This window comes from Salmo salar, chromosome 13, assembly GCF_965601325.2.
Source record: "Salmo salar chromosome 13, fSalSal1, whole genome shotgun sequence".
NCBI lineage: Eukaryota > Metazoa > Chordata > Actinopteri > Salmoniformes > Salmonidae > Salmo > Salmo salar.
In genome coordinates, this window is record NC_138303.1 from 60,005,763 (window position 1) to 60,029,355 (window position 23,593).

At 41.0% G+C, this 23,593-nt stretch overlaps 1 protein-coding gene across 3 annotated transcripts in view; it reads right to left on the reverse strand.

The window, feature by feature from the left end:
- The window catches only part of LOC106567505 (gamma-aminobutyric acid receptor subunit alpha-1), a 32,242-nt gene extending 17,420 nt beyond the window's left edge, over positions 1-14,822 (reverse strand). Inside the window, exons 1-8 of one of the 3 annotated variants that reach the window (XM_014136815.3) lie at positions 14,621-14,822; positions 12,194-12,290; positions 9,137-9,249; positions 7,956-8,023; positions 6,077-6,297; positions 5,335-5,417; positions 4,550-4,693; positions 3,375-3,527 (exon numbers count right to left, since the gene is read on the reverse strand). In XM_014136815.3, coding sequence (XP_013992290.1) covers positions 3,375-3,527; positions 4,550-4,693; positions 5,335-5,417; positions 6,077-6,297; positions 7,956-8,023; positions 9,137-9,249; positions 12,194-12,270 — 859 coding nt within the window. In that variant the 5' untranslated portion in view covers positions 12,271-12,290; positions 14,621-14,822. Of the gene's footprint in view, positions 1-3,374; positions 3,528-4,549; positions 4,694-5,334; positions 5,418-6,076; positions 6,298-7,955; positions 8,024-9,136; positions 9,250-12,193; positions 12,291-13,611; positions 13,760-13,813; positions 14,163-14,620 lie in introns of those variants that run through there. The other 2 variants (XM_014136814.3, XM_014136816.3) reach the window with 2 other exon arrangements.
- Between the last annotated feature and the right edge of the window lie 8,771 nt (positions 14,823-23,593).

Here is a 23,593-nt window from a genome sequence, read left to right on the forward strand (position 1 = left end):
ATTTTGCAGATAGGTATAAAGGGAAATGGGAAGAGATACCGAGTCAACTGAAATGTGTCTTCCGCATTTAACCCAACCACTCTGAATCAGAGGTGCGTATAGGGTCAAGCCATGTTGCCATTTCTACTATACCAAAGTACTATGACAGTGGTGGAATTTCTTTGAAAGGTCATACTACCATCAATATTTATTTTCACAATCTTGATAATGAAGCAGTCCTCGGACACTTTCCTTTATTGTAGGGTGTCAAATCAGTTCTATTTTCTATTGCTGTCATAATTTGGCGACATCAAAGGCTCGGAGTGTTCGTCTGGCTAGATAGGGTTTTACAGTAGAAACATCTAGGTACTGTGAAACGCAGCGCCGCTGACATTTCATTATCCACTCCACGGCGCAGCCTGCTCATCGCTGGCTGAATTTCCATGCTAGGAGATTTGCCGGGGATGATTACAAGTTGAGGTCCCCTGCATGCCATCATTTTGTTAGAAGTTCAGCTGGAATCCATAGCCTGCAGGACAACGCTGGTTGGATGGAAGTACGTTTGGGTAAAGGGGAGGGGGATGCCACAGTCAGTCAAGAATTGAGGCTGGTCTAGGGCAGCTGCCTCCCTCCCTCCTTCCTCCCTCCTTCCTTCCTTCCTTCCTTCCTTCCTTCCTTCCTTCCTTCCTTCCTTCCTTCCTTCCTTCCTTCCTTCCTTCCTTCCTTCCTTCCTTCCTTCCTTCCTTCCTTCCTTCCTTCCTTCCTTCCTTCCTTCCTTCCTTCCTTCCCCACCACACTCTTCTCCAAAGTATACTGAAGGATCCACTAACATACATAAAGACAGCAAGCTGTGTTGCCATGGAAACATCGCACTGGCTCTAACATCGTTTCATGTCGTATTTCTTTTTTTAACCAAGAGTGTTAAAATCCCAAATGACGTGTGGAATGAAATCAAAGTCATGTGGTGGGCACGGTAGCATTTGCTTATAGAATAGAGAGTGACACGGTTAGGTATTTCTATTTGTTTTTAACTTAAACTAAATGCAGCGAGGGATTCATTAAAACATGATTTTGACACGTGTCTTAAATGAGTCTATTTGACAGGTTGGACTAATAGCCTGCGTGTGGCGGGTGAGTTTGAAGGCCCTTAATGAACAGAGGCAACCATCTGGAAAGTTCTAAGTGGAGTGATGGCGGTATAAGTCAATTGTTGGGAGCCCTTCCACTCAATTGAGCTCTGTGTGCAGAAGCAACTGACACGTGATTTAGATGACACACATCTTTGCCTCACACACAGACGGTAGGTAGCAGGGAGGAACATTTTGTAGATAAGGGGTGATAGCGTGAAAAGGTACACTGCAAAAAAAATGAAATTCAACATTTCAGGTAATGAATGGCAAGGTGGAGCAATGAGACTGTCACACTTTGCTGACTTAGATAGAGAGAGCACTGTAACAAGGAAATCATGGATAAATCATCACCAATAAATCAAGTATATCAAACGAAATCTTAAATTAAACTAATATTTAACTCCTGGCCCTCTCCATTCTCCTATCAGAGAAGCCTACTGTGTCAACCTTAAGGCTACTGCTTTATTCATGACCTTATCAATAACTAAAAACTAATCTGCACATGTCTAACCATGCCAGTGGCACACACCAACCCCGAAGACGTCCAATAGCGATGCTCACTTTAAGAGAAGGGAAGAAAAAGAGCTAATCTTCTGAGCACCGTTGATGTCTATGAAAGCCACAGATGAATAATAGAGGACTGTGCTCCAAAATGAAATATAAAGGAACATATGAATTCATTTTTCCTTTCAGAGCCATATAATCATTATCATATTTATATTTTTTATTGGGATGATAGATAAATAAATAGCAAATCGTTTTCCCACTACAATATCCTGGCTCTGAATTTATCTGCCTTCTTTAATCACAACAATGACAAATAGATAACCCTATGCTGCATTTTTAAATTGCCAATTTATCTAAAAGGGAGGCTTTGCATTTGCTATATGCCGTGTTTGCTCACTCACACGGAACCCCTACATCGGATATCAACCAGGAGGCAATACATTGCATCTTATGTTAGCAAAGCAAGCAAATATGTTTTGATGAGACAAATACTACTTACTAATTTCACTAATTATTTCTTAATGTCTTGAACATTGCAAGAGTTGTTAAGACATGCTTGTTATAAACATCTGAAAACAAATAAACACGAATTTACTTTTGCCAACAGCCTAATGATTAACGTCACAATGAAACATACCAACTGCCACTCACATCATTCATTATGCATTATTTATTATCAATGACATATGCCATTGACCAAGACTATCTCTTGAAACATGCCCATCTCATGCCTGAAATAATGAGTACTGTATTGCTAAGTGTAGTGTGAGTACAGTGTATGAGTTTTTTGCTCCACGAGACAGAAGTACAGTACATGACATGAGGAAGACACGCGCTCCAGATAGTGCTATGCATCTAGGTCAACCTCATTCAGCTACTCCTCATTCTGCCACATGATGAACAGCACCAGGTAGGCTGCACAACAGCACCACATGAACCCTGCAGCAAACACAGTACAGGCTAGGGCTGCTGTTGAAAAATCATCTGCATCACACTCACAAAGATGCTTTATTATGTAGCTTGGAAAGCTCCTTTAAATACTCGGGCCAAGGGAAACACTGACATCAGCGATGCACATAGAGAGGAAGAAGTAAAGCAAGGACAGCCCAGCTAACCGCCGCTCTGTTCTGCTACAGAGCAGCATGCTGCAGACTGACGAACAAGAGCCTTCCTTTTGGACGCTGTTGCATAAGAGCTCAGACACACACACACACACACACACACACACACACACACACACACACACACACACACACACACACACACACACACACACACACACACACACACACACACACACACACACACACACATCCATACTCACAGCCACACTCAGCCAACGTAGAACATGAAATTCCACTGCAGCCACTGTTGAATCAAGAATTAATGCTCCTCTGGCTGCTGCAGTGCTCCAGTATACAGTAGGCTTAGAAATCAGACGGTAATAAGAGGATTCAACCAATCCGGTTTAATACTGACTTTAGGAAACCAACCAATGCGAGTGAGTGTCAGTGTTACTTTTCCTTCGCTTTGATACAAGCTCATTAATTGATGGGCACCAGACCTCCTCTATCAACATTGCTACTATAGTAATTGAATTCAAACCTACATGTAGAGGGACGTTAGTAAGGCAATGTGACGAAGATCACACTGTTCCCTCTGGTGTGAAGGCCTGCTGTGGTTAGTTAACACTGTGTGGTGACTGTGTAAATTGCATGTCAACTGGTTTACATTTGGTATGAAGTAGCAGGGACTCACCGAACACTGTCCTGGCTGGGACGGACTCTCTGTTGAGCCAGAAGGACACCTGGGATAGGATTACTGTCATGATGCAGGGCAGGTACGTCTGGATGACAAAATAACCAATCTTCCTCTTCAGATGGAAGTGTGTTGTCATGACAACATACTCTCCTGTTGTCGGGTGGGATGGAGAGATGTTAAAACAGAGAATTATGCGTGAGAAGTTATTGTGTCAATTCCAGTTGGAAGGCCACTTGTTAAAGCTCTTGCGCTCCTGTGAATCCTACAAATTCAATCTGAATTACATTAAAGAAATAGTGAGATTGCAGTTCTGACTGCGTCATGCTGGAGCTCGGCGACTAAGATTTTCACTGCACCCTGCAATCACACCTGCAACCCTTGTACATGTGACTATTAAACACTGGATCTGAATCTGAATCAACAACCCCTTTAAAAAAATGTATATGGAAAATATTAGATCCAATCTACAGTAGGTGCTGTGCTGGTTCCTAATCTTCAGATGTGAAATAAGACTGTTATAACATACTAGAGAGGAAATCTGTCTGTGTGCTTTGCAGTGGTTTGCCATGTTACAAGCATGGTGTTTTATTGCCATAGAGATGTATTAGTATTGTTATAGGCCTCATTTATCAACTAACTCAGTAACGTGGCATAACCCAATTCATCAATGGATTGACAGCAATGGGAATTAATTAGGTAGTAATAAATTGGATCTTTATGTTTGACAGAGACATAAACAAAGGAATCAATATGCACTTATTAAATGGCCATGCGAAATTAATTACTTTTTTTTTTATAAATCAATGGTACCTCAGAATTAGCATATACCATTTAATGAGATCGGTATTGTGACTTTCAAACACTGACCAATAAAGAAACAGTAAAGGCTGTCTTAAGCATAGATTTCTATGGTCCTATGCACTACCTTTCTGCCTGCAGCTAAACTCACTGTAAAGGGGTCACCCATTTTACACTGTCACTAATTATGCCATGCAGCATCAATGAACCAAAAAGAAGAGAAATGATGTGATGCCCACAAGGGAAATTACAAATCTGGGACATGTTCTCGAAGTAAGCCTACAAATGGAGAGCGGTGGGAATGTGAATGCAGCTCTTTGGAGAGAAAGGAGAGGGAGGTTTTAGTGTATGTATATTTTACAAGGGAAACAAACCTGTGCTGGACTGGACAACCCCAGAGTCCACACTTTGCCCCATCAGATCATACTGGTTGAGCCGAGAGCCATCTTCAGCCACCACGACAGACTGGGCTGCCCCTCTCGTCCACACGTACACAACCTCAGCCCTGGTGTAAGCATCTGGCAGGGAGAAGAGAGAGGGGAAGAGAAACAAACAACATCTCAATCTGACTAACCTTTAAACAGCCAAGTCAGATTTCCTCCCTCCTGGCGAACCATCTGACATGTCAAAGCCATCCACAGTACAGTGTTGCTTCAGCACTGCAGAGGATTTGTACTGCAGAGGAGCCTCATTACTGAAATATTTAGCGAGCCAGTTTAAAGTTGAGGGTTGGTCTTTTATTCATGCTGTGTTATTCTGAACAGACTGACTCGTCATTGTCGGGCTCCTCTCTCTCTCTCTTTCTCTCTCTTTCTCTTTCTCTTTCTCTCTCGCTCTTTCTCTCTCTCTCTCTCTCTCTCTCTCTCTCTCTCTCTCTCTCTCTTTCTTTCTCTACTTTTCAAGGATGTTTTGGGGTCAGAAGACCTGGCAGCCATGAGCACTTGGCACGATGCGCTGAAAGTATGACAGGGGGTACTGCATCTGATAAACAAAGGTCTCTGCTCTGCCGTGCGCCCAGTGAGGCCTAGCGGGGCCTGGGAGGTCAGATCCTGCCTAAGGACAGCTGTGACGCCACTGTCAGCTCGTATCAGGTACGAGAAGCGGGTTTCCGGTCAGAAGGGAACAAGAGAGAGAGATAGAGAAGGGGGGAAACACTCACAGCTGCCAAACTTCAGTGGACAAGCATGGGCGTCCATGGGGAAGTCCTCCAGGTGCATGGGACATTCCGCCCTTACTGTCAGTCTGGGAAGGAGGGAGGAAGTGAGGGAAAGATACAGAGAGAGAAAAAGAGAGAGAGGGAGAGACAAAGAGAGAAAGAGAGGGAAATAGAAACAGGCAGTGAGGGACAATGCTGCAAACCTGCAGCCTTTTCCTGACAACACAGTGAAAAAGGGGAACGTCAACCCACCCATGACACGTCATCCATTCGTCAACTCTACGTCGCCATGGCGTGAATAAGAACTCACACTTTGTCCACATCTGCGTTAATGAAGGTTTTATGGCCACCCCCTGTGACCCACACGTTAGCTCTGTTTTGTGAGCATTGAAAGTTCACGTCTGGGACCATTATTTATAATGCTTCAGCTCAAAGGAAAACCCACAGTGGGCCTCCACTCTACCATTATATTCTACACTACTCACTCTACTCACTAAAGGTCTTATCTTAGTGCTCCCCACTGCAGTATACAATCTCTTTCAGGATTCATATTTTGCTTGATACCAACAGTATTTTCTAGGGCAGAAAGTAACCTTACAATGTACTGGGATCACGATCACCATGGGACTGGTAGACTTTACGACTATTGTCTTCAGAGAAAATCATGTTCTGCTTCCCAGTAAGGAGTTCCATTTTCAGTGTTAAAAATACCTCTTCCTGAATCTAATGCAACGAAAACACTTACCTCATAGTGTAGAGCAGAGTTCCCTCCTCTGTGATTCGTAGGAGTTTGTTGGGCATAGTCATGTTGTGGGCCACAGACTTCTTGCCATTGTGAAAGAACGTGTCAGGGGTCCAGATTTTACTGGCCATTAGGTTGTTCAAACGGAGAACAGACATTGGACCTTTAAATTTTAGCCGCTCGTCCTTCCAGCTTTGACGAAAGAACACGTCAATGGTGTATTCCTGTGAGAGAGAAGGCAAATTCAGGACCCAGGAGAGGTAGGTTGACCCTAGTCATCCTATATCTGCCAGGCATTGTTACAGACTATATCACTACTTCCTTTCTCTCACTTCCATGTAGCAGAAATGGCCTGTTTTGCCTGCTGGTGACTGTCTTGCCCTTGCCAAGGTAGAGGCTTCAACAAAGGTAGGTCTATCTAACTGGTGGAGTGGCTTCCGTCTCTTCCTTTCAGCTAGTCCTCATGAATGTGTCATCAATAAACATGAGGAAGAAGCACATTGCTCTAGATTTTAGCACACCTAATACAAACACTGGCGCGATATCTCACTCTAACATGCACTAGTCGCCATGGCTAAGAGCAGCTTTTAATTATTTCACAATGCCTGACGGAGTTAGCTTGCCAGTGAATTTACAGCGTTCCGGTTCTCTGTTTTTCCCCGGCAGTGAGTTAATTACTGTGAACGGTAACAGAGCTGCAAGGTAATGGAAGTGGACTGGAAAGGGAAATGGTAGCTACTGTAGCTGTTCCTTTTGGCCAGCCCATTCCGTGACTTACTGTGATGTAGCGCAGCAGCAAAAACGTGCAGGTCCATATGTTAGAGCATGTACAGTAATAAAATCATAATATGTCAAATACACACGGTTCAAGTGCACCAATAGCAAACCTTCATCAAGATTGTGAGACAATATCAGAGGCAGAGAGAGAGAGAAAGAGAGAGAGAGTGTGTTTCACATACTGTATGTCCCGGGACTTGTTATTTCTCTGTACATTACGCAGAGTCAGATTAGTAATTGTTTTACGCTGATTCATCCACAGTGGTTAAAGAAGACATCTCAACAGAGCAATTATGAATAAATCAAATCTCACCATCGCTATTGCCATTCAATAAAGAATATCTCTTCAATATCCAACATGATTTTCAAATGGTAGGTACGCCCACTTTTGGTCAATGAAATTGCGTTTGGAAGCAGGTAGGAGAACAGGTAGGACATTCTGAAGGGTAATTTTGCAAAGACTAGTCTGAATCATTCCACTGTCAGTTTATATCTCTGAGTGGGATTATATCAAATCACATTATCCAGTCATGATAGCCATAGGAAGGGTAATGTCTCTGGCCATAACCATAGTATCTGTTCTCTGTGGTTGTATCCCAAATGACACCCTATTCCTTATGAAGTGCACTTATTTTGACCAGGGCCAATAGGGCTCCATGAAAATGTGTCAAAAATAGTGCACTAAGTAGGGGTTCTATTTGGGACACAGACTGGGACTTTACAATCTAGTCCCAAGCACCTGCTAATACACTGTACATCATGGCCAAATCTAAAGACAAAGGCTATACAAGATCCAAAGTCATTAAACCCACATCAATACCAAGCCCTCTCCGCCTGGGTCATGCCATGCAATAAAAATGGACACACAAATATAATTCCATTTAAGACTAGAAGTTGCATTTATCTGGGAAATGAATGAGCCAATTGGTCTAATAACATTTCCTCGCTCGTGACATTTCATTTATGTCGAAAAACTAATGGGGCTGATCAAATTTATAAACATTTTACCTTTGAAACGACATCAAAATAGGTTAAGGGGAGAACATGGACACAGAACTGGTGACATTTCAGAGAGGGGAATAACAGAGAGGAAAGACGGGCATACCATGTCATGGTCCGAGACGGGCCCAATACTCGTCACGAAAATGTCAGTCTTGACTTCAGTTACACGCTCTGTTGAACCAAGAAATTAGGAGAGTGAGTGTCGATCAGGGCTCCTCATTAGCTCTAACTAGCACGTAATCCTGGGGAGCATTGCCCTTTGATCGTATCATTCCCTAATTTTCACAGAGCCCCCTTCCAAAATGACACCTTACAATCCTGATTTTGAGGTCAATAACCATTTCTGCAGTTCTCCGTGTCAGTGTCAGGACCATTACCTTGGGACCGATGCAATCTCTTCATGAATTTTCAAATCCCTTGGCTGAGAGCATATTTCACCTGGTCTGACGTATTTTGAGTACCTTCGACTGTGCAGCATTATGTTTTGAAGTGGAAAATGGAAACATGATTTACATCAGGAATGGTGTCAATCATAATGTTTAATTTCTCTCCATTTGCCACTGAAAATGTAATATTCCCTTGCCTGTTTGCCTCCACACAATCAATTCCATAAGAATACTCTTCACGTTCCAGTAGGTCTAGATATGTCTCCATTACTCTGTCAAGTTGAGTCGAATATAGAACAGTATACGGAAGAACTGTCTGGCACAGTGCACTTCCATGAAAAGTGCCAAAACTACCCAAGGTCCCAATGAGAATATCTACACCATACACTATTTCTCCAAATAATTAGTTGAGTTATTCACCAAGGAGCTTTATTTTCGTGTTAAAAAGATACTTGCTCTTGATATCATGCTTCTAAGGAAAGAGCGAACAGTAAATCGCCCTCCTGTAGATTCCACTGATATGACTGCAAAGGCAGAAGAAAAAAAAGACATGAGGATGCTTGTGACGATAAGCAAATGAAATGGTGATTTATTTTTCATCAAGCAGGACAAAGGACTCCAGCCGTCCTTTTTTATGTGTTCTGGAGTGCTATCATCCAATTAATGGTATTGGCAAACGACCAATAATAAACCTCCAGGGTGGTGCAATCTCGTGCCATCAATTCCAAATAAGACAACAAAGGATTCCCGAAAATTAGCAGCTGTAAAGGTAATTTACAGCACGCAATAACCATGTTATTGAATATTTCCAAGTAACTCATCATCACCCTTTTATCTCCTACCAGCTCTAACCTGAGAATGTTATGAGTCGGTAAGAAACCATTGTACAGTACTGTACCTCCCAACCCTGGTCTGAGACGATTGTCATAGCCATCCAGGAGACGGTCTAGGATCCGGGTGAACACTGTCGTGTTGTCTTTCTGCTCATCCGTCTGGCCATTCTGTCCAGAGCTGACAAAAAGGAAGAGTCATTTTGGACAGTGAATTCAGTAAATTGATGCAGGAGTGTTGGAGCTAAATCCCAGCTGAGCAACTTCTCTTGATCCTCTAAAATCTACTTCCTCGGAGGAAACAGAATTTTTATAAAGGCACATGAATGGGAGAAATACGTTTATTTGATCCACAGGACGTGACATTGTACACATGCAGAACTCATAATGCATTAACGTGGCCTATTAACAGCAAAGGACTAATTGAGTATGCTCTTTGAGGACCATGAAACTAAATGTTAAGGCCAACTCAGAATACTCACAATCAGCAAACGTGTGAACGCAGTTAACATCACCACTCATTAATATTTCAACACAGTAATCAGTAGCAATACAGATTTAATCATGCTGTGTAAATTTGTATTTTATCAACAGGAGGTGTGGATGGAGAGGGAAATGGTCGGCATTGGAAGGGGTGGGAGAGATTTCTTCTCTCAAAATAATCACAGGAAAGCCTTAATCATAAATAATCGTTTGCCTCTGAGCAATCATCTTCATTTTTTTCCGCCCAATCGCAGACCACACTGGTTTGATTGCATGCTAAATAAACTGTCCCCAGTGTTTGGAAACAAGCTCTGCTAAAAACACAGCTCCAAGGAGAAGGGAAGGTCAGCAAAGATTAGTTAGCATGGACCGGTGGATGGGAAGGTGGGGAATCTGAAGTAGCGAGTAGCAGGAGGAGTCAACAGAACAGCTGAGAGGATATGCATGCAGGCAGCCACAAATGAGGGAGAGATAGAGAGAGTGAATGAGAAGGGGGAGGGGGAGAGAGACATATCACACGGCTTTAAATGTGAGCTGATGAACGATTCTTCTCAATAAGGACATTCTACTCACGTCACTGCAGAAATAATATCGTGAATATGACATCAACACACCATTCATTACCACATAGGCGATTTGTTCAAATGCCACTTCCTGCTAAAATGACTTTTATGGAATCTAAATAATATTAAGAACTTTGATAAATAATGGAATATGACACACGTTGGGCGCCAAAAACCCTTACTGATGGCAATTCCACATTCAACTTTTTGGGTGAAACTTGAAGATATGGCAAAGCCTTCCTTGCCTTAGCTCAAAGATAAGAGAAACTACGTGCACACACACACACACACATTTATGTTCTGCTTGCTTGATGATAGACTGAGTTAACACAACATGCCGAAGGTTTTCGATTTACCACAGAGATACAGTACATTCCAACAGATAAGTTCATTATATCCTCCTTACAAAAAAAAACACAACAGCAAATGTGCAAGGATGCCTCAGAGCGCTTTCAAGTGAGCAATAATTAAAATGCACTTGACATAGGGTATATTTGGAAATGGGGGGGGGGTGGGGGGGTAGTAGAGGAGGGGAACGGCAGAGGGAGGGGTGCAGATAACCAGAGAGCAATGGACTGGATGTTTATGAGCTGACTGGGGCCACTTCCTCATAAAACATTGTACACCATCCCCATCTACAGGTCATCTGAACAGCAACAGTGCTGCTCACTGCTGCACACTGCTGCAGCCCCAGCTTGCCTGCCTGTCCACAAACTCAGGAGCTCTCTCTCTCTCTAGACCTTCTTCAAAACACTATAGTTACCCAATTATAAGGTCCTTCTCTCCATCCACAACACAAATGTGCGCACAACTGATTACTGCGCCTGTTTAAAAACCCTCAAAGAATTGTGTTTGAATTCTAGAGGTAAATACAGTGAATTACTAGTTAATAATTACACTGCAGTTTATGGGGACAGTTGTAAGGTAGAGTAATCAGGGGAGGTGTTTATTGGTTAAATGGGTCATCCTTGAAGCAGTTGATTACTGGGGAGAATGTCACAGCTCACGGAAAATAATCCTAATGGCAATTTAATTAGACTGATGAGATATGCATGCATGTTCGACTACACATTCCATCTACAAACATGTTCTTGAGCATATAAACGGTGGTGTTTACTCTAACTGTACATACGACAATGACCGAGATGCAAAAGACCAAAATATCTCAATAAATAACCATTTAAGCCAACTTCAGTGAATGGCTCTGACAGTTCAACTAAATAATTTATAGCAAGACCCAACATTACTAATTTAAGAGTTGAGCATCTTCATGCTATATGATTATCTAGGCATATACGGCTTCATTTGCAAATAGTGAATCCTTGGTATTTGCATGATTTTGGTTCAATGTCAAACTTCTCAAAGTTTATCCTAGGACTGGATTAGTTTTGAGGTGCTCACGCAAATGTCTGGCATTTCAATGGCAGGATTAATAGTGTGACAATCACATTTCAGAACCACGTATTGCTGTCATCTCTCATCCCATCACACTGTAGTACTGAGTGGTGTGGTCAGGGCACAGACCCCATCTGTAGTCCCAAGTGTGACTTTCTATATTGGACTACCCTCTAGCTAAAGTATGTCACTTGAGACACATACATCATTTGAATGAATGACAGGACATCTGAGACATGCACTTCTCTACTTTGGTTAAATATTCAGTGTTGTCCCATGTGGCTGCTGAGCCAATGGAAACTTTAACGCAGTAATTTCTATTTTGGGCAAATCAGCCCCAGCTTGTGTTCACCTCGTATTACCTCATTGCAATTACAGTGTGGAGTCGTGAAGTGATGGCCTAATTACTGCCATCCTAGTGACTTAGGCACAAAGGAAAAATATGGTCAGCTGGCGAAACGTGATCATTACATTGTTTTCTCACAGACTGTCAGTGAGGGATGCACTCCCAACATGACATGACTGCACATCCCAAAATCAATTATAATTCTGCTCTGTTGGGGACTTGAGAGACTAATAAAACATTTTTTATTGTAACTAGACCATAGAACAAAACACTGATTCTCCTTCCTGGGCCAAATCTTGCTCAGCTAATGTTTTTGTCGGTGTGGTCGCCCACCTTACCTTTTCCCACAAAGCACATTGGCCATCAGCAAACAGGCCCACACACATAGTATGACCGTTCCTGTCCGTCCACCCATGGTTGCAGAGTGGTTTGTCACTGAAGGAGGAAGATAACGACACATTATAAAATGCAACTGCAGGCTACCAATGACACGAATGGCTCAAAAGACAATCAAAGAAGACACAATTGAGGAGTTGAGGGCTCCTCAAACCAAGACGATCAAGGAGAATAAGAGGCAGGCAACTTTCTACTAAAGACCAGCCAAGACCAGCCATTCCCAATCACTATGTTGTATCTTTTGGTTTATATTAGTGCCCAACTTTTGCAAATACGCAACAAAAAAAAACGAAAAAAAAAACGAATTACATTAAGATTTGGTGATGGGTCGAAACCTCAAAGCACTTTATGTTTCACAAGTTAGCCATACGTTCACAACCTGAACTGCATCTGCCAGCTCATATGTCATGAATCAGTCGCACGATTTATTATACTTCATATAACTGCCTAAAAAGAAACACAGTGAGAGCGCGTCTGAATGAATTTGATACATTGGAGGCGATGTATCCGTTGCTTCAAACAGGACTACGTTCCATTATGAAGAATATATTTCGCATGATCCGACGACACACATTACGCACGCATATTGCGATACATAATTGCGAAAATAATCAAACACGTTACCCGTTTCATAGTCTTGTTTGTCGTGTGTTATCCTGACACTTGTATTATAGCTTACTCATAGCCTGCAACTGAAACGCGTCGGTACCGCAATATTAAACCAAATCCTCGTATATTCACCCATTTTCACCTTATCCAACATCGTCATGTCAACCCAGTTTCAGATGATGTTAGGTAGGCTACGTTATTGCGTTAAACAAAGACAATTGTTTGCCAGATGCCCGTTTAACTGAACCCAGAAAAAAATATATAACAATGTTTCCCACAGCAGCAATGATTTACCCACGAAAAATATGCTGTAATCAATAGCTACACCATCATGCCACAAACGACTACAATAACCTGTCAATAAAACTGCGCCTGTTACTCGCTTCAATTCCTCCAAGGTGCACTTGAATATGCTGAGAACGAAGCTGTGCAAAGGACGTGCAATGTTCTGTTAAAATTCCGTTAGTATGACAATGATTTGATAAAGCAGGGATAATGCAGTTTAGCGTAAAAATCCCATACAACCACACTTTCTAAATGATTCCGTTGAAATGCATCCGCAGTATAAATATATTGAGTTCAGGAAGATATTTAGCATGCAACTGGCATTTCTCAAGGCTCATCTTAAACATGACCAGTAGTCTAATTCAATTCGTGCGTGGTGAGGAGCCTATTAAGCAACTGTATGATTCTATATTCGGAGCTCTGTCCAGTGCTGAAACAACCTCGACAAAAACATAAAATATCATACCACAGCAGATGCCCCCTTAAAGAGTCTTAATTTTCAACAGCAAACTCCACGTCCTCCACTCCCCGATCGTTGCAACTCCTCTACCATTCTGCCTCTGTTAGGCTGAACACAACTCACTGCAGTTCTAAACGCAAGTCAAATTCCCCGACCTCCTTCTGCACCGATAAAGACAAGCAAAATGAAAAACGATTAATTCACTTACAGCGATATACCAGAGATATTCGAGGCTGTCGTGTCCTCAAACTTTTATGTACATCTTTTTTTTACACGGATTCAATGAGAAAAATCCTCAAAGATCTCAGATCTACTGCCGAATTTGAGCTTGAGGCTGGAGAATACGGCTGCTGACGAAGCTGAGTATGCGCAGGTCTCGCGCACTATTCATTGGTGTGGGGGGTTAAACTCTTCTCAGTCCCCAACAAATTGCTTATCTAACTACAAAATCTACTGTAAATACTGAGATTGCAGCCAAATAAAGCTTTACTTTACCAGGACAATAGTAATATGTCCCTGGGTAAACCGGATGTGAAATAGGCTGTGACTTCATGCCAGGGCAATTTTATTTTAGAATGGAAGGTGGTACCACTCTCTCATCTAAAGACCAATCCGCCCATTTTTTTTTATATGCAGCACAATTTAACTTCCACTGCTGTCGACTTAATCTCTTTTCAGTGGCTGCAAAATTAAATCCTCTTACATTTTCAACCGGCTCACTTGTTTTTTTGCCCCTCTTTCTCTCTGACTGGTGTTTGATGTTTTCCTATATAAACTGCGTTGTATATTTATTGAATGGATAGGCTATATCAACTGGCACGACATTCCTCTATGACCAAAACGAATATCTCCAATCGATTATTACATGTTTATCACATAGCCTATCAATGAAGACACTCAATGCATATACAAAATAACACATTCATATATGAATAGGTTACATTCTTCCCAATATTAAATCGGTTACATTCTTCCCAATATTAAATAGGTTACATTCTTCCCATCGTTCGCTCACCCGATAGATTTGATGAGACGAGCCACACCGAAATCACCTTGAATCACTCACTCACTGCGCCCTAAAAGTCCAGGATTCGCATCGAGACAACAGGACCGGCTGTGTTTACAGCCAAATATTATGCTGCTATTGCCTGCACTCCACGACTGAACATAGACAGAGCTGGAAAAGCAGAGCTGTGCTATGCATCTGGAAAAACCGCCTGATGAAATCAAGCGTATATTTTTGTAGTCATCTGTGTATTTCAAATTAAACTACAAACCAGAAGACATTTTAATCATGATGGGACATGTAATAACTCACAATGTATGTGGTCGGTTTATTGCCCTTATCAACGCATAATACACACTGATATCATGTGTTTGTTTTATTACGTTTACAACAGACTATGATGACATCTAGACTACTCGTCCTTCATGCACAAATCATAACTCCTCAATGCGATATTAACACTGAATTGTATTTACCAGACTACGGTATCTCTGACCCATGCTGTGCATCTGCAAAAACCGCCCGATGAAACCAAGCGTATTATTTGTCTTGTCTGAAATGGAACAGGGTTTATGTGTTGAGTTATGCATACTTAATATAGTGTATGAATGAGTTATGGAAGACGTCATAGACTATATGCATCGGTATTCAGTAAGGTTTCTGTCGCCCCTCGTCTCTCATTCTCACTCTCTCTCTCTGTCCGTCTATCTTGTGCTCTACACAGATAGTGAGGTTGCCTAGCCCATGTGCATCGACCTTAATGCTGCAAGTGCATGTCTACCCGTTATTCAAAACGAAACGCCGAAGAATTAATGTCATTGTAATGTATGTAATATATTCCCAGACATGCTTCTTCACTGTCCATTGACATGAAAACGGGCACTGTGATTTGGTTTGCTTGTGTGGCCACGCGCGTGCGCGTTCATGCATGTGTGTTCGCACGTGTCCAGTTAGCAAAATTACACACGAACACATTTAATGCAATTCTACTCATTTTGCCATGGACTGGAGATAAATGTTTGCATTTTTAAAGCACATTTCCTGCAATTCTACACATTTACCAATACTGGAGGTCAGGGTCCCTGGGCACATAACCTAAAAATTGTTAGCTGATGTGGCTAAAATAGTGACTGTCAGTGACTGACATAACACGAGAAAAACTGCTGATCCTCAACCAAATTTCAAAATTGGTATTCTACTATACCTCCATCACCCAAAAAGTACAATATCTGAGAGTTGCCCTACTTTCCTTCAGTGCAAGTGAGGGAGTGGGGCTGTGGTGTAGTGTAGTGTGGAGATGTAGGGCTAAACATCAAAGTGATGGATGATAGTAATTTATGTAACTGCCTTGTTTGATGTGCAGGTTATAAGGATATAATCACTGCTTCTAAAGTAATGTTTTGAATCAAAAAGTACATTAGACTTTCTGGCATTTTATGGGTCACCATTTACATTGACTTTCATTTTCTGTTTTCATATTCCATGTCGATGAGCATACAGTTGCCCAGTGAAATGTGTCATCTTTCTTTGCTGTTTTTGTTCCATTATCTACAGTGCTTTCAAAAAGTATTCACACCGCTTGGCTTTTGTTGTGTTACAGCCTGCATTTAAAATGGATTCATTTGAGATTAGTTTGTCACTGGCCTACACAAAACACCTTATAATGTCAAAGTGGAATGATGTTTTTCCAAATTTTCACAAATTCATTACAAATGAAAAGCTGAAATGTCTTGAGTCAGTAAGTGTTCAATCCCTTTGTTATGGCAAGCCTAAATAAGTTTAGCAGTAAAAATGTCCTTAACAAGTCACATAATAAGTTGCATGGAGTCACTCTGTGTGCAATTACATTGTTTAACATTTTTTTTTTAATGACTACCTCATTTCTGTACCCCACACATACAATTATCTGTAAAATATTTTTTGGGAAGAAATTGAATATCCTTTTCAGCATGGTGAAGTTATTAATTACACTTTGGATGGTGTATCAATACACCCAGTCACTACACTTCCTAACTCAGTTGCTGGAGAGGAAGGAAACCGCTCAGGGATTTCACCATAAGGTCAATGGTGACTTTAAAACAGTTACAGAGTTTAATTAATGTCGGTGATAGGAGAAAACTGAGGATGGATCAACAACATTGTGGTTACTCCACAAAACTAAACGAATTGAAAGAGTGAAAAGAAGGATGCCTCTACATAATAAAAAAATACAAAGTGCTATGTTTGGAGAAAATCCAATACAACACATTACTGAGTACCGCTCTCCATATTTTCAAGCATAGTGGTTGCTGCATCATGTTATGAATATGCTTATTATTGTTAAGAACGGGAGTTTTACAGGATAAAAAATAAATTGAATGGAGTTAAGAACAGGCAAAATCCTAGAGGAAAACCTGGTTCAGTCTGCTTCCCCCAGACACAGGGAGATTAATTCACATTTCAGCAGGACAATAACCTAAAACACAGGGTAAAATCTACACTGGAGTTGCTTACCTAGCCTATAAGACAGTGAATGTTCCTAAGCTACAACTGTGACTTAAATCTGCTAGAAAATCTATGGCAAGACTTGTAAATGGTTGTTTAGCAATGATCAACAACCATTTTGGCAGAGCTTTAATAATTTTGAAAATAATAATGGGCAAATATTGTGCAATCCAGGTGTGCAAAGCTCTTAGAGACTTACCCAGAAAGACACACAGCTGTAATTGCTGCCAAAGGCGATTCTAACATGTATTAATGAATACTTATGTAAATTAGATATTTCTGTATTTCATTTTCAACAAATTTGCTAACCCTTCCCCTAACCCTAACCTTAACCCTTTTAGCTAACCCTTCCCCTAACCCTTTTAGCTAACCCTTCCCATAACCCCAACTTTAACCTTTTTAGCTAACCCTTCCCCTAACCCTAACCTTAACCCTTTTATCTAACCCTTCCCCTAACCCTAACCTTAACCCTTTTAGCTAACCCTTCCCCTAACCATAACCTTAACCTTTTTAGCTAACCCTTCCCCTAACCCTAACCTTAACCCTTTTAGCTAATCCTAACCCTAACCTTAACCCTTTTAGCTAACCCTTCCCCTAACCCTAACCTTAACCCTTTTAGCTAACCCTTCCCCTAACCTTAACCCTTTTAGCTAACTCTAACCATTAACCTTAAACATGTTAGCTAACCCTTCCCCTAACCCTAACCGTAACCCTTTTAGCTAACCCTTCCCCTAACCCTAACCTTAACCCTTTTAGCTAACCCTTCCCCTAACCCTAACCTTAACCCTTTTAGCTAATCCTAACCCTAACCTTAATCCTTTTAGCTAACCCTTCCCCTAACCCTAACCTTAACCCTTTTAGCTAACCCTTCCCCTAACCTTAACCCTTTTAGCTAACCCTAACCATTAACCTTAAACATTTTAGCTAACCCTTCCACTAACCTTAACCTTAACCCTTTTAGCTAATTCCTAAACTTAACCCTAATTTCTGAAAACATGTTTTCAATTTGTCATTATGAAGTATTGTGTGTAGACGGGTATGACAACAAAATGTGGAATAAGTCAAGGGGTATGAATACTTCCTGACTGTACTGTACATTCCCCACAAGGATTGTATACAGCATAGTCACTTAACATCAACTTCACTATCAATCAATATCCATATATCATATATATGTCTGAACAGTTGATGTTGAGATGTGTCTGTTATTTGAACTCTGTGAAGCATTTATTTGGGTTGCAATTTCTGAGGCTGGTAACTCTAATGAACTTACCCTGTACATCAGAGGTAACTTTGGGTCTTACTTTCCTGTGGCAGTCCTCATGAGAGATAGTTTCATCATAGCGCTTGAAGGTCTTTGTGACTACAAGTGAAGAAACTTTCAAAATTCTGGAAATGTTCCACATTGATTGACCTTCATGTTTTAAATGAATGATGGACTGTCATTTCTTTTTTATTATTTGAGCTGTTCTTGACAAAATATGGACTTGGTCTTTTACTAAATAGGGCTATCTTCTGTATACCCCCCTACCTTGCCACGACACAACTGATTGGGTGAAATGCATTAAGAAGGAAAGAAATTCACTATTTAACTTTTAACAAGGCACACCTGTTAAATGAAATGCATTCCAGGTGACTACCTCATGAAGCTGGTTGAGAGAATGCCAAGAGTGTGCAAAGCTGTCATCAAGGCAAAGGGTGATTACTTTGAAGAATCTCAAATATAAAATATATTTTGATACGTTTAACACTTTTTTGCATACTACATGATTCCATATGTGTAATTTCATAGTTTTATTCTATTAGTCTACTTTGTGGAAAATAGTACAAATTAAGAAAAACGCTGGAATGAGTATGTGTGTCCAAACTTTTGACTGGTGCTATAATACAAATTGTAATTTGTAACATATCATAGGAAATGGGTGATGAACATCCACAAATTAATACATACCATACACAATGTAACATATCATACTAAATTGAGCTTCTCGGATTTACATACAGAATAATACGAAATGCTCAGAGTCCAGGTTGGCTGTGAAGGAAGGGGTTCCCACAGCACAATTACTCTGGGCTTCAGCTAAAAGCTGACATTGTCTGTGACTCCACAGTGAGGCAGAAGGAAGTGTCCGTTGGGATATTTTTTTATTTGAAAGTCATTAGGGTCATAATGTTCCATCTTGGTGACTCAATGCCATGCACTACACGAATGATCAACAAACTAAAAGTTTGCAGGCCGGGTTGCAGTCCAAAACAATGGTGCAAGCCACTCCAAACACACAGCTGGCCTGAGAAGTTATCGATCAATAATGCGTTACATATGCATTCATATGTTTCGTTAATCTGATTTCTCTCTTCTCTCTGCTGAATATACTGTACAAGGCAGCAGTGGATAATATATCACCGACATCAAGACGCTATATTGGAACTTGTATATTTGTAACTGTGAGTAATATGTTCAACAACAAATTGTGAAGGCTTCAAAATGGCATGAAATTAAAACCGCAACCGACCTGCAACGGAAGAGGGCTGATTGTACAGACTAACAGTAAAGCGTTGTGTTATGTTGTGTGCCTAGGGAGTGCAGGCAGACGGCACAATGCATCCAGTCTGCAGTTTACATAACACTGATTATAACCAAGAGATTTACCAAAGCGCAACAGTTTGGCTCAGGCATTAAAACCTCCACTGGCCATCTGTTCGTCCTCTTGTTTGTTTTCTTTCAAATACTTTCTCTACAGAATAACTTTTATTTGAACAACAATGTTCGGTTCAAAACTCCAGGTAAATTAAAAGTAGCAGTTACTGTGCCTTCAGAAAGTATTCACACCCCTTGACTTTTTGCGGTTTTCTTTGTGCTACAAAATGGGATTACAATGTATTTAATTGTCGTTTCTTTTGTCAACGATTTACTCAAAATACTCTGTAATGTCAAAATGTAAGAAAAAAGAAATGTATGAAAAATAAAACACTTTTATATCTTTATTAGATAAGTATTCAACCCCCTGAGTCAATACACGTTAGAATCACCTTTGGCAGCGATTACAGCAGTGAAATATTTCTGGGTAAGTCTTTAAGGGTCACGCCTGCTCCCGCTCTCCCTCTCTGACGCTCGAGGGCGCCAGGCTGCCTTTCATTACGCAAACCTGTCACCATCATTGTGCGCATCAGCACTCATTGGACTGACCTGGACTCCTTCACGTTTGGATTGCCTTCCCTACATCTGTCTGTTTCCTCTGTTTCATCCCCATGTCAGCATTTTTGTTGTTTCTGTTTCCCCTGTCCAGATGTTGTCTGTATTCTGTTCCTGTCGGTGGTTATTAAATGTTCACTCCCTATACCTGTTTCTCGTCTCCACCGTTGATCCTTACAGAATGCTGACACCACTATACAAAGCATCAGGGAGGTTTGTGTTTTCGATGGAAATGGTGGTGCCTCAGCTGGCTCGTCGGGCTTCCATGCCTTAGCTGGCTCGAGAGGTTTCCTTTCCCCGGTTGGGTCAGCAGGCTCCCACCCCACGTCATGCCTCAGCCGGCCCACCAAGCTCCCACGCCTCAGCCGGATCGCCAGACTCCCACACCTCAACCGGATCGCCAGACTCCCACGCCTCTGCCAGCTCGTCGGGATTCTATACCCCAGCCGGCTTGTCCAGCGCCCATGCCTCGGGCCAGCCTTAAAAGGGTACTGTCACGCCTTCTGCCTTCTCCCACTCTGCCTCTATGGCGCACGGGGGCGCGAGGCTGCCTTTCATTACGCACACCTGTCACCATCATTACGCGCACTAGCACTCATTGGACTCACCTGGACTCCTTCACGTTTTGATTGACTTCCCTATATCTGTCTGTTTCCTCTGTTTCATCGCCATGTCAGCATTGTTATCGTTTCCGTTTCCCCTGTCCAGATGCTGTCCGTATACTGTTCCTGTCCATGGTTATTAAATGTTCACTCCCGGTACCTGCTTCTCGTCTCCAGCATCGATCCTTACACTAAGAGCTTTACACACCTGGATTGTACAATATTTGCACATTATTCTTTTTAAATTCTTCAAGCTCTGTCAAGTATGTTGTTGATCATTGCTAGATAGCAATGTTCAATTTAAATCAAAACTGTAACTCGTCCACTTAGGAACATTCACTTTCTTCTAGGTAAGCAACTCCAGTGTTGATTTGGCCTTGTGTTTTAGGGTATTGTCATGCTGAAAGGGGAATTAGTGTTTGTTGGATTGCAGACTGAACCAGGCGCTTAACTCTTTTCCATTTTTTTATATCATAAAATAACTCCTGAGTCTTTGCCGAAGACAAGCATACCCATAACATGATGCAGCCACCACCATGGTTGAAAATATGAAGAGTGGTACTCAGTGATCTGTTACGTTGGATTTTCTCAAATCATAAAACTTTGTATTCAGGACATACAGTAAAGTAAATTTATTCGCCAATTTTTTTTCTTCAGTTTTACTGTAGTTCCTTATTGCAAACAGGATGCATGATGTGTTCTGTACAAGCTGTTTTATTTTCACTCAAGTAGGTTAGTTTTATTTTACCAGGCAAATCAGTCAAGAACAAATTCTTATTTACAATGACGGCCTACCCCAGGGGCAATTGTGCACCGCCCAATAACAGTCGGATGTGATACAGCCTGGATTTGAACCAGGGGCTGTAGTGATGCCTCTTGCACTGAGATGCAGTGCCTTAGACCGCTGTGCCACTCGGGAGACCACTTGGCAGTATTGTGGAGTAACTACAATGTTGTTTATCCATCCTCAGTTTTCTCCTATCACAGCCATTCAACTCTGTAACTGTTTTAAAGTCACCATTGATCTCATGGTGAAATCCCTGAGTAGTTTCCTTCCTCTCCAGCAACTGAGTTAGGTAGTGTATCTTTGAATTGACTGGGTGTATTGATACACCATCCAAAGGGATATTCAATGTCCGCTTTTTTTGCTTTTCTATCTACCAATAGGTTCCCTTTTCACGAGGCATTGGAAAACCTTCCGGGTCTTTGTGTTTGAATCTGTGTTTGAAATTCACTGCGACTGAGGGACCTTACAGATGATTATACTGTATGTGAGGGGTACAGAGATGAGGTAGTCATTCAAAATTCATGTTAAACAAAAAGTGAGTCCAACAAAGTGAGTCCACACAAAGTGAGTCCACACAAAGTGTGTCCATGTAACTTATTATGTGACTTGTTAAAACCTCTCAAGGATCTGCCCCTTTTTTAAATTTTCACCCAAATTAATATACTGCCTGTAGCTCAGGACCAGAAGCAAGGATCTGCATATTCTTGATACCATTTGAAAGGAATCACTTTGAACTTTGTGGAAATGTGAAATTAATGTAGGAGAATATAACACATTGGATCTGGTAAAAGATAATACAAAGAAAGAAACAACCATAAAAAAAAGACTGCAAGAGAAAGGCCATAATGTATTATACAAGAGAAAGTTCATAATGTATTATTGCAGCCCAGGTATAATTTAGATTTTGGCCACTAGATGGCAGCAGTATATGTGCAACGTTTTAGACTGATCCAATGAACCATTGTATTTATGTTCAAAATTTTGTATCAAGACTGCCCAAATGTGCCTAATTGGTTTATTAATAACTTTTCGAGTTCATAACTGTGCACTCTCCTCAAACAATAGCATGGTATTATTTCACTGTAGAACTACTGTAAATTGGACAATGTGGTTAGATTAACAAGAATTTAAGCTTTCTGCCAATATCAGATGTGTATATGTCCTGGGAAATCCTGGGAAATGTTCGCATTAGCCTACGTTAGAGATCCTTAAAAGGTTTTAACATATTATATTTTTACTCCTGAACCTATTTCGGCTTGCAGTAACAAAGGGGTTGAATTCTTATTGACTCAAGACATTTCAGCTTTACATTTTAAATTAATTTCTACAAGTTTTCGAAAAACATAACTCCAGTTTGACATTATGGGGTATTGATTGTAGACCTGTGCCAAAACATCTCAATTTAATCTATTTTAAACTCAGGCTGTAACACAACAACAGGTGGAGAAAGTCAAGGGGTGTGAATTCTTTCTGAAGGCACTGTATGTATTTATATTCCGGACTGACATTGCTCGTTCTGATATTGCTTAATTCCTTTCTTTTTTATTTTGGCGATTTGTGTGTATTGTTTTGTATTGTTAGTTTATTATTTGTATTTCTTTTTGGTCAAATATAAAATACAAAATGAAGGACAACCCAGGGAGAGTGAGTCTATTCCTCCAAGAGTGATTCCATAATGTGTCTGTTTTGCACCCACTGTAATTCAAAGTGTATGTGCTTTGCATTCTGCATATGGTTAGTTTGATAGTCCTGTAAATATTTACTGCATAGTTGTTGACCTTTCTCTCTGTGACGAAGGCCGATCATTTATTGTCATGGATACTGTAGATATTTCAGTTACTTAGACATCCCATGAGCCCAATAAACTCCAAAGACACTTAAGCATTAGCTTCCTCCCTCTCTCTCTCTCTCTCTCT